The sequence below is a fragment of the Cheilinus undulatus genome, linkage group 8 (genome assembly GCF_018320785.1).
Source record: "Cheilinus undulatus linkage group 8, ASM1832078v1, whole genome shotgun sequence".
NCBI classification, from domain to species: Eukaryota; Metazoa; Chordata; class Actinopteri; order Labriformes; family Labridae; genus Cheilinus; species Cheilinus undulatus.
The window spans coordinates 32,484,786-32,496,906 of NC_054872.1; the positions used below are offsets into that span (position 1 = coordinate 32,484,786).

General features: G+C 39.5%; 1 protein-coding gene across 1 annotated transcript; it reads left to right on the plus strand.

The window, feature by feature from the left end:
* Positions 1-5,233: 5,233 nt before the first annotated feature.
* Positions 5,234-12,121, plus strand: gapdh (glyceraldehyde-3-phosphate dehydrogenase). The gene is made up of 12 exons (XM_041793369.1): positions 5,234-5,345; positions 5,863-5,906; positions 7,774-7,873; positions 8,117-8,223; positions 8,320-8,410; positions 9,136-9,251; positions 10,039-10,120; positions 10,284-10,435; positions 10,532-10,610; positions 11,386-11,469; positions 11,560-11,657; positions 11,734-12,121. Exons 2-12 carry the CDS (start codon positions 5,884-5,886, stop codon positions 11,801-11,803), a joined length of 1,002 nt encoding a protein of 333 aa, XP_041649303.1. The 5' UTR covers positions 5,234-5,345; positions 5,863-5,883; the 3' UTR covers positions 11,804-12,121.

Below are 12,121 nucleotides of genomic sequence, written 5' to 3' on the forward strand. Positions count from 1 at the left end.
TGACAGTCAGGTGCCACTCTGTCACTTCATTGTAAGCACCTTGACAGCAAAATAAACTGTTTGGCTTCGGCGAGAAGATTTTGAACATTTTTTATGGGTGTAACCCACATACTCAGCTCTGCTGATCATCCCACAAACGCATGTTCCTTACAAATTTGGCATCATTTAAAAGAGAGATAAACAGGCTTTCCAACAGCATAAGATTTACTGCTAAGATGGATTTTAACAACAAAGAATAACACAAATTTCCTTCCTTTTTGTGCTAGGTTTATTTGGGCTGGTTAGCTACAAGCATCACTAGCTTTCTTTGAATTTGTATTTTAAGCTGTGACTTTGAACACACATCTGAGTCCTTTACAAGCAACTGAACCCAGAGTTAAAGCTGAGGTGCCTAAAATACCATCTTTAAAACATCATGGGTAAAGCTGAGAGGAGGTATAAGACATGCCCACTCAATCACTTCTCCACGAGCACAGACTTTGGCAATCAGCTGCTTCTACTGATGGTAACAGAGGAGGAAAATGTTGATAACTGTTGAACTCTGTTGAAAATAACTGGCAGCATTTGTGACCTGGGGGTGGCTGTGATCAGTAGGTAGTAGGTCGTCCCAGTTGGAATGTTGTGGGTTCAATCCCAGCTCCTTCAGTCACATGTTGACATGTCCTTAGGTAAGACACTTAACCCCATTTTTCTCCCACTGCTTTTTTGGTGGCATATGAATGGGATTAGCTAATACTGTCAGTAATAGCTGGCAGTCAAATGCAGAGTTTTTAAAGGTACACTGTGTAAAATTGGGTTGTAACCTACATCAGATTCTAATGTGGGATGCTCACTTCTGGTGGCAACTGTTGCAATAAGTGGAATCTAAGAAAAAAAAAACATGCTCTATAAGCACAGGTGTGAGTGTGCGCTTTTCTGTCACTACATGTGAGATTGACAAGCGGCCAGTCCCTGGTGTACGCTACATTTTCCTTAATGACAGCTAGGATTGCCTCCCTGCCCCTATGTCCCAGAAAGGGATAAGCAGTAAAGATAATAGAGGGTTGAAATTCACAAACAGTACCTTTTAATGTTGTCATTAAATGGATCTGGATTTTTAATTGTACCACTAGATGGCAGTGTCTGTTGTGTTGTATTTCTTCCTCAGTTACCCTCTGGATTTTGACCTGGACTTAAGTTCAGGCCTATAAATGTTGTTGAAATCCTTTTTACAGACACAGATGTATGGCATTTATACATGCTATACTTTTCTAATAAGATCAACTTGAAAAGAACTTTTGCAATTTACAGAAATGCTGCTTTTTGATATTAAAATGACAAGAATATGAGTAAATAATGCAGCAATAAATGACAGAGACCCTTAGAACAAATCTAAATGATCAGTAATTACTGCTGATATGTAATTTTCTGGCTGCTAGACTGCATGCTTTGTATGAGGCAGCATTTACAGTACTGAGAGTGTAACTGGGGCCAAGTGTTGGCTGTCCAGTCTAGTCTAATCTTAGCCTGACCTTTACTTCCCCTCTCTGACCTTAAGCTGCAAAGCAGAGGCCAACACATTGCACACACTCAGGGGCTGTGTTGGGTCAGATATGCACGGATGTCTGGACTGCAGCCATGAAACCCAACAGCCCTGTCCAGTTTTGGTGCAGAAATAAAACGTCTTGAAAGTCATTTTTGGTCCAGTTTGATGTGGATTGTGTTGCATGTTCATGGCCTGCTGTGGTGTGACAATGGCATGTTGAGGGTGAGGTTTCAGTTCCTTGTCTGGACTGTCACCTCTTCTAAGGCCCAACAACCAGGAGGATGTCCAACAGGAGACAGCTTAAATGGCCTTCTGGTAACATCCTCATTGTTCTGATGTAACATTTAACATCACCCTCTGAGAGTCCTGAGCAGATAACTGCATGGATGTAAAACACACTAACGAGCAGGTAAGGTGGCCCCTTAAACCAAAACCTGGCTCTTTGCAAGCTTATAATTAACACAAATCAAACTCAAAAAGACAAGTCAAAATGACTTTAGATACATGTAAACAAATCAGAAATAAACACAGACAAGAATGATGAAATAAAACACACGAAGAAGAAGATGAAAAAGAAGAAGAAGAAGCGAGAAACTGACCCAAACACGAACAATGGGAGACAAAAGGAAATCAAAGAAATGCAAACACCACAAGAAACACAAACAAGGATTCAACTATTTCAAAGAAGTACACAAAAAAATCAGAATTAAGAGACAAGCAAGAGTTGCAGTGACAAAAAAAACAAAAAAACAGCACGGCACAGACACAAATTGTAGCCCACAAAGAGACACATATAGCATTAATAAAGATGAAAGACAAACATATGCATCCTTCCATCTATTATTTGCATTGCTTATCCCAATTAGAGGTCACCGGGGGCTGGAGAAAATCCCAGCTGTCACTGCTTACAATGGCATGCTCCCTCTCACAATGACTGGGCAATTTAGCATTACTAATCCGCATAAAGTGCATGATTTTGGTCTGTGGAAGGAAGCTGGAATACCTGGAGACAACCCAAGTATGCACAGTGAAAACATACAAAGGCCCTGTCTGACCAGGATTCAAACCAGGAACCTTCCTGCTGAGAGGTGACAGCACCTACCACTGAGCCACCATGCAGCAAATAAACAGAAAGACACAAAACAACTACATACACATTTAAAATGTCCAAAAAGACAGCTACTGAACGACAAAGAGATACAAAAATGATCCCAAGACACAATGAACAACTCAGAAATGTAAAACATTGACCGCGAATGAAAAAGAACACATAAATCTGCAACAGTCACAAAGAGACAAAAAACTACAAGCACAAGGTGCCTTCATATCGGGTCATATTTACCATGTTTATGGAAAGAGACCGTATTAATACCACCCTCTTTAATATTACCTGAAGGCACCAATGAACCAAAACAACACAAACAAAAACAAAACTAACAAGGGTGGAAAGAAACAAATCACATTTTTTCAAATTACTGTAATTGAGTAGGTTTGGAGTTCTTGTACTTTTTTGAGAAATCAGTGCTTTTACCTCTGGTTAAGTAAGTTTAAACGAGTAACTGCACATTTACTTTAAACACAGCAAAAACTGCAGTTTTGTCTCAGGGTTAAACAATTCAGAGTTGATTTTAACTCCAGTTTTAATTCAACTCTGTAAAGAGTCAGCTGATCTAAGCCTAGGGCAATTTCAAATCTTGGGGATGTGTGGATGGATTTTCCCATCATACCCTTGGGTAGAGTGTTAAGATGTGTTTCATATGTGTTTAGTTGTGTTTGGATGTTTTTTGTTGTCCGCCGATCCCTGCCGGGATTCTTCTGGTCATGTTTCTGGTGGATTGTTGTTGTTTTTGATGTGAGACACATTTGCACCATGAGTGAAATTATCCACTGAGTTGGTGTTGATGCCTTTGAAGCAGGTTGTTGGTCAGATTTTTTATGCCGGCTGAGATACACCTTGCCATAGATAATCAAGAGTTACTGCAGCTCTGTCATATTGTAAAATATCTAACACTTTCAAAAGTGAAGTTAACCCAAATGTAGTGTGGACCAATATAGACACTTCCATACAATGTTAAATCTGCTGTGTATTACAAAGGTGTGGCTTTACTAGAACAACCTGGTTGGAGGGCTATTCTCTTGTCAAAAAGGAAAGATCATATTTCACTGCACAAATCCTAAGTGCTGAGTACTTTAAAGGCAACATATTATGCAAAAATCACTTTTTCAGGCTTTTCTCACAAAATATGTGCCCCTGGCCTGTCCACAATCCCCTCAAGAATCAGAACCCCCCCCCTTCACCTTTCAGAAAATGTGTACAAGCCGTTCTCAGATTTCCCCTCATGATGTCATGTGGGGAGTTAGCCCCACCCCCAGATTCGGTTGCCCCTCGCCACTTGGAAGAAACTTCTGCCCTCCTCTCCTGATCCTCAGCTTAGAGGAGGAGCCGGGGAGCCAAATCCATCATGCCACATCCATTTCCTGAGAGTGGCATGGTCAGGGGTGGAGTCAGACAGCTCATTAACATTTAAAGCCACAGACACAGAAACAGCTCGTTCTGGGAAGGGCTGAAACAGAGGGGTTTTAGACATGAAAAAATCCAGTTCTGGAGGGTTTTTTCAGCACAGGCATGTTTTGGAGACCTCTGAGACCAATATAAACTTGTCTTAAAAAGTTAAAATATGTTCCCTTCAAAAAAGTTTGAAAGTTAGTATGTTTCAATTTTACTTGAGTAGATTTAAACACCAGTAATTTTACTTTTACTTCGGAAAATTTTACAAGAGTAACTGTAATTTTACTTGAGTACAATAGTTGTGTACTGAAAACTAACCACTTCTAAAAATAGCTACATAAAAATACAAACAGACCACAAAGAAACACAAAATGTACACATGCTATATTTACTGCAAGTTTTTCTTAAAAGTAAGCGAGTTGTCAGGCCTTTTCACATTTGTGCCAAGGTGCTCATTAAGGTGTCTTATTAACCACATGTACACAGAGTGCTTTCCAGACAAGAGTCAGCTGACACGTCCCATTATCAGTGTGTGTACAAAAGAGTGTTCAGCAGAACTCCTCGCCAAGACCATTTTCTAAAGACAAAGAAAGTCTGTCTGTGGATGAAATGTTTTTTCATGCATTCATTTTAGTGCCAATCTTTTCTTAATAGTCAGACAAAGTAACAATAACTGTAAATGGATTTAATCAGACTGAAGAAGCCTCCTTTGCACATGCAGAATGATCCAGTGTTTGTAACCAAGAGTCAGCTGCTGCTGAGGACATGGGGAAGCTGAGGAGGACAGGTAGCAGCAGAGAGTATAAAAGTGAGGGGTCATGGTCTTTGGACATCAAATGTCACAGTGAAGACGACAGAGATTTGATCCCTCGTTTGCTCCCTCTACTGTGTATCTGTATTGACTGAGAAGGTCAGTGAGGGAGCACTATCTTTTCTGGTCCACTATCTGAGAGCTTTAATATCAGAGGGTCTAAATCCGGACTGCTTACAAAATAAGGAGGCTGGAAGTATGAGGATAAAAACTAACGCCAACATAAATAAGGGTTCTTTTAAGGCCCAAAATTAGCATAAGGTTGTTAGAGAGAAAATTCTAGACTATTTAACTCACTTGAAGTGAATTTGCAGAAGCTAGCTCAAATGCCTCCGTGCAGCCCAACGACCTTGACATTCAGAGTGGGCGGGGCGAGGAGCAGGCACCACTACTGTGGGCGTGGCTTCAACGTTTGGTTAATGATAAAACCACGCTGCTAAACTTAACTCTTCCCCACTCACACCCGGAGTCGCTAGGCAGGCAGAGGCTTCTCACAAACGGTAAACTACATCATTTATGTCAAGATATCAGAAATGTCATTATAATGCTTGTTAGAAAGGGATGGACACATGCAGCGCCCTAGCATTAGGCTGAGTGATATAATAACTTGATTTACAACACCTGGGACTGTGTTCACAAGCCTGAACCAACTTTATTAAGTAGCATTGCTAGCTAAAAATTGTGATTGAGCTTAAATGTTTTACTTTATGCGTTTGTTTGGTTTTGAATGTAAGTCTTGCAGCTTAATAGGACATACAATTTCTAATAAGTTGGTTCACATGCAGAAAAAAAGGTTAGGTGTTGTAACTGCAGGTTTACATGGAAGTCAACTTGGACTGTGGTCATTGATTGATAGCTTATCAGCTACTTTTACTTGCAAGTCTTTGTGTGCTAAAGGATAAGCATCTTAAAAGCTATGTTGTCTAATTAATGTTTAGTGGGTTTTTTTTTTTTTTTTGGTTATTTAATGAGCATAGTTATTCTCTTTTAAACATATCTACTCATGTCTATTCACAGAGGACTACAACCCAGGCAAAGATGGTCAAAGTTGGCATCAATGGGTACGTGCACATTTCTTCTTCCTCACCTGCAAGAGGAAACCTGTTGCCTGAAATTAGCACAACAAAATTAGCAACACTTTGATTCTGTGCCAACACATACAGCAACACCCCTCTTAAGTGTGCAATTGTGTTTGATTGCACAGTTGAATAAAACTAAAGAATATGTGCACAAAGAAGGCAAAGGCCATGCTGGGAGACGCTCACCACCCTGTGCAAGTAGAGTTTAGACTTCTGCCTTCAGGGAGGAAGTTGATTTATGCCAGGAGGGCCAAATCTGACAGATGCCTGAGGTTTGTTTCATCAGCTGTTTTAAATGAGGTGTAGGCACTGCTACTATTACATAGTTTTGGACTGTCAATCTCATGGCCTATCAGGATAAAAATGGTAATCCAGGGGGGTTATGTATTTCATCCATGCATTTTATGATGTGTCTGGCTTGTATGAACTTCTGTTGCAAACTAAATTGCCCCTCAAAGACTTATCTCATGTAAAGATGGTTAAATAGCAAACACATTTGAGAATATACTATGAGATATAAATGATAATGGTAGTTTAAGTATACAAATGTTCAAAATGAGAGGCAAATATTTCAGTTTTTCTAAAGCGGTATGATGCTTCAAACGCACATGCAGAATTTGTAGCCCTTAGTATGGAGGACTAACTCGCTGTCTCTTTGCATGGTCAGACTTATTTAAAAGAGCTTGTGCTCCTACTAGTAAGAGACACTTTAATAAAAGATTCTTTAACAAAGAACATATACAGACAAGACAACTTTAGCAATGAAATATCATTACATAGGCAAGCAATTAAATGCCTACAGCATTAAAACACATTAGGAATATTAAAAACTGCAAAAAGATTAAGCAATATTGGTATCTAAAATACAGTGCATCAAAAATAGCATATACTGTGATTGAAAAATATAGGAAATTGTAAAAAGAAGGCACTGCAACATGCACACTAAGATTAAATAATGTCACAAGAAGAAAACGAAGCACTAAAATGTTAACTGAGTAGATAAGAAGCTGTTAAACTTTTAGAAAGGTAGCAGTAAATGAAGTTCCCAGACATCAAAAAGAGATAACTGTTTAAGAAAGTTACAGGAAGCTTGCTCCACAGTCAGTGTAAAAACTAAAAGCTACTCCAGGTTCACACTGGCCTGTGAGCAGCTGTTCTCATGTTTTTCTTGATCTTTGAACTTTGCCTCCCAGCAGATAACAATGTTGGGCAGTGGCTTTGACATAGGGGTCATTCAACAGGGGATTGTTTTTCTGCTGTCTGAAGCAGGTGGAAGAGGACCTGCGTAACTTAACTCTAACTGAATACACATAATATGACGTTAAAGTCTACCTATGAGCTCTTTATCTCTCCACCTCTCTTCCTCCTCCCCTAAGCGTCCAAGGACAGTACATCTGTGCAGGGATTTTGGACCCCTGGGTTAAACAGTAACTCAGCCACTGATCAAACAGTGCCATGCGATCACCAGGATTACCACACTAGAGGTTAATGTCGACTTTTGCCCCTAGAGAGGAGAGGGTGTGAGCTGTGCATCCATAAGCTGAGCGAACACACCTCCCTCAGCACCTCCTCCTGAACTCTGCCCTTTCTCTGAGAGGTGGTTTCAGGTCTCTTGGAGAGTTATTTGTCCTATACAAAGGAAAAAGACAGCAGTAATGTTAGAGGCCATGCTAAGGTTGACATAAAGGCCAAATAACATTCATGTCTGATTTCTTGAATGATCATGTGGGGTCACTTCACTGGAATTCTGAGCCTTGACTGTGGTCATATCAAGTGACTGTTTAATCTAAAACGGCATTATACTGCCACCTAGAGTTCATACTAATGAAGAGCATTGTTCATGTTACAGATTCGGCCGTATTGGTCGTCTGGTGACCCGTGCTGCTTTCACCTCCAAGAAGGTGGAGATTGTGGCCATCAATGATCCCTTCATTGACCTGGAGTACATGGTGAGTGAGAAATCTGAAGAATAGCATGCTTTATATTAAGGTCAAATGTAGTAATGGTAGGAAGGATTTTAATTTGAAATGAAAAGAACTTGAAAAACTAATTAAGGAAATATTTTAAATCTGTAAAATATATCAACTGCCAATGATTTGTCACTGCACGTTTACAACAGCATTGACATCCTCCATCTTTGTGATAATCCATGTCATGTTTTGGTTGAAGTTGTCTACATATTTCCTCTGTAGGTCTACATGTTCAAGTATGACTCTACCCACGGTCCCTTCAAGGGTGAGGTCAAGATTGAGGGTGACAAGCTGGTGATTGATGGAAAAAAAATCACTGTTTTCCATGAGTAAGTTTACATATTATAATGGTTTCTTAACTATATGCATAAGCAAAGTTGTAAGCATTTTGGTGACTTTTCTTTTCTCCTGTTTTTCCTTTCCAGGAGAGACCCCGCTAACATCAAATGGGGCGATGCTGGTGCCCAGTACGTTGTTGAGTCCACTGGTGTGTTCACCACCATTGAGAAGGCGTCTGTACGTACTCATTCTGTTCCTTAAAAGCTCATTTATGCTCTCAATACATATGATGATAGATCTGTATGTTTTGAACGTCACAACCATCATTTCCCTCATACTGATGCGGTATGTTGGAATGGACATTGAAAAAGGAAACCACTAGAGGGTGCTGTCTCTCCCAGAGCTACACAACTACTTTGATGCTGCTCCGTTCATCACACAGAAGTGGTTTTAACCTTTTTTTGTTTGGCCAAGGCACACCTAAGATCAAGCCAAAATCTCATGGCACAACAAATCCATACAAAATAGCCTCTTTAAATCATTTTACAGTAGCTTAAGTTGTTGGATAGTTGTAGTAATAACATAAGTTGGACAAATTCTCACGGCACACAAAGACTTGCCATTGGAGAACCACTGCTGGACTGATAAAAGAACGGTCTGTCCTCTGCCCAGCTGTGCTCTGTATTCAGCTATATTTTGTCAGAAAACTTCAATAAGTTCTTCCTCCTTTCAAATGATTTAGCTCAATATGCATTCATGATTGGTGGAGATATCACAACATTTAGTCTATATCCATAAGCTTATGGATGAAATGGAACAAACTACAGACAGAAATGTCTGTCCGTATCTGTATGCATTTCAAATGTAGAGCATAAATGAGCCTTTACACTGCAATGTGGATAAAGACCTGTGATCAACAACCAAAACGAAACATGGATTTGACAATTTCAAAAATCTTGCAGGCTCACTTGAAGGGTGGTGCCAAGAGAGTCATCATCTCTGCACCCAGTGCTGATGCTCCCATGTTCGTCATGGGTGTCAACCACGAGAAGTACGACAACTCTCTCCCAGTCGTCAGGTAAGAAATGCCACGTCTCCGAGGTTTCTCTAAATTAGATTGGCTCCAAAAGAGATTTTTACATTAAAATGCCTGAGGTGATAGAGAAAGTAGTACTTTAGACTTCGAGTAAACAAAATCTGAATTATGAATTTTTATCAGAATTTTTAGAAGTTTTCGAGAGAAGGACATCTAGTTGTGACACAACAGAACTTTCTAAATGTTTAAGACGAAGTCTATATTCTGAGCCAATTTCAGTTGTTGTGACTCTGCCTCTTAAACTCTGGTAGGGATTGCATTAGTCTGGTACAAACTTTTAGAAGGCTCATATCAGTTGGGGCTGAACAATTTGGGAAAATTACCCAAATACAACCTCCAATTTAATATGAAAGTGTTTTTTAGTTCCTCATCTCTTGTAATTCTCAACAAACAAGCAATAAATCATTTTATATGATAACTAACACAATATTTCGTAGATTAAACAGAGGCTGAACAATTTAGAAAAAAAGTTCAAAATGTGATTTAGATTAATTGCAATTTTGATATGAATTGTATTGAACATTTACAAAAACGAGGGGAAAAATGATTATTTTAGAAAAAACATTTAAATGTTTGCATGATGTGTGAAGCACAACAAATCTGCCTCAAACTGTATAAAACTGGTATTTCGAAACACATTTCAGGTCAAAGAAATTTTGCACTTTCTAAGATTTGAAAATTGCAGGTCATATTTCGATGTAATCCAAATTGATTTTCTAGTTTCAGTTTACTAATGCCACTTTTTTGTCACTTTTTGTCTTCTCCATAGCAACGCTTCCTGCACAACCAACTGCCTGGCTCCCCTGGCCAAGGTCATCCATGACAACTTCGGCATCATTGAAGGCTTGATGGTGAGGATTAAATCACTTCACTGATAAAAACAATCTGGTAGAGTGACGTTAAAGCAGCTCCTGAAACCAGATAAACAAAATAACCCAAAATGTTGATGTGACATTACAAAGTTAGTCTGGGCTAAGCTTTATTTAATCATCCTCTTTCCCCGTTGTCTGTTAGAGCACAGTTCATGCCATCACCGCCACACAGAAGACTGTGGACGGTCCTTCCGGCAAGCTGTGGAGGGACGGACGTGGTGCCAGCCAGAACATCATCCCAGCCTCCACTGGTGCTGCCAAAGCTGTCGGCAAGGTCATCCCTGAGCTCAATGGGTTGGTGACAAACACTTTGTTTGAATTAGTCTTAAGTTATTAAAGAACCCAAAGTGAGTTGGATTTTTGACCCTGAGAACGGTGTCCCCTTTTCAGCAAACTGACTGGTATGGCCTTCCGTGTCCCCACCCCCAATGTCTCAGTGGTTGACCTGACGGTCCGTCTGGAGAAACCAGTGAGTGACCACTGACTACAAACATGCGTTATACAGAGAATTTATAACCAAAATTACAGTGAAATTATTTTAAATTTCTAACTACAAATACAGTGAATTTCAAACCTAAAATCAATTGCGTAGCAACAGGTAATTTGTAGATTAATGATAAATTGCCATATTTACATGACAGCAGTTCTCTCCTAGAACTTTTATGATAGGAGGCTTTAAACTGGTTCCTGTTGGTAGCAAATCATTATATCATAGGGAATCCATAAATTTACTTTACTTTTCAGTACCAATAAAACTGAAATACTGGAATTGCAAATTCAAATATTAAGTTAACAATGTATTTCATAACTTTTATTTATTAACCAATTTCAGTGAGTATTATAAGGTTATACTTCCAGCTTTCTAAAGATGTTTAAATGTTTTGTATGTATTCCAACTGAACAAATGCAGATCTCCACGCTTGACAAGGCCACATGCATCATATCTAAATAAAAAATGCACCAAATCAATCTAAATCTAGCACTTGCATCCTATCTTCAGTATTTTTTATAGACATTAAGTAATACTTTTTACTTTTAAGGCCCTAGTGTTTCATCCTCATTTTACTTGCTTATATATTTTTGCTTTTTGTTCAGTTGGCATGAATGGGCAGTTTTTTTTTCCTACTGATAGGCCATCAGTCTTGATAGGTGTTGGATTTTCTATTGATTCACACACAGGAGTTGGACTAAATGTTTTTGATTAAGTTCATTTATTAAATTGGACTCAAAACATTTTTCAACAGGCTAAATATGACGACATCAAGAAGGTTGTAAAGGCCGCAGCTGAAGGACCCATGAAGGGCATCCTGGCTTACACAGAGGACCAGGTATGAGTTCTGTCCCTCAGTCATGTCTTTTACAGTTTTATTTTTTTTAGTTTTCTATTAAATGGGGATTTCTTTCTTTCCTTGCTGCAGGTCGTCTCCACAGACTTCAACAGCGACAGCCACTCCTCCATCTTTGATGCTGGCGCTGGTATCGCTCTTAATGACAACTTTGTCAAGCTGGTGTCATGGTATGAACTAGTGTGAATTTCTTTAATTTCCACTTCTTGTTTTCTCTTACTGACTCGTCATCTGTTTCTTAACCAGGTACGACAATGAGTTTGGATACAGCAACCGTGTGTGCGACCTTATGGCCCACATGGCTGCCAAGGAGTAAACTAACCAGCCAATCGGCCTTCCCTGCACTATGCCACATCAGCCACATCCTCCTGGATTCAGAGTTACACATGTGCAATAAGACATTGTTTTCTGTGACTCTGCCTGGTTTCCATCAGATGTTTGACCCCTTTAAATGCCTGAGGAAAGATCCCACAGAGAGCAAACAAAAAGAATCAAATTGGTGACCAATAACTTTTTTTGTATTTGTTAAACTCCCTGTTCTGTTCTTGTGTGAGATGGAGTGAAGGTGTGAGTTTGTCTGTCTGTGGTGCTTCAGTACTGCAGTCAGTGGTGGAATAAAGTCCTCTGTTTGTGA

Excerpts from the sequence above, each read along its gene's own strand:
- gapdh (XM_041793369.1), top strand. The coding sequence starts at position 5,884 with ATGGTCAAAGTTGGCATCAATGG. Across the intron at positions 5,907-7,773 it reads GTCAAAGTTGGCATCAATGG|ATTCGGCCGTATTGGTCGTC; the intron begins GTACGTGCACAT and ends TTCATGTTACAG. Across the intron at positions 10,121-10,283 it reads GCATCATTGAAGGCTTGATG|AGCACAGTTCATGCCATCAC; the intron begins GTGAGGATTAAA and ends GTTGTCTGTTAG.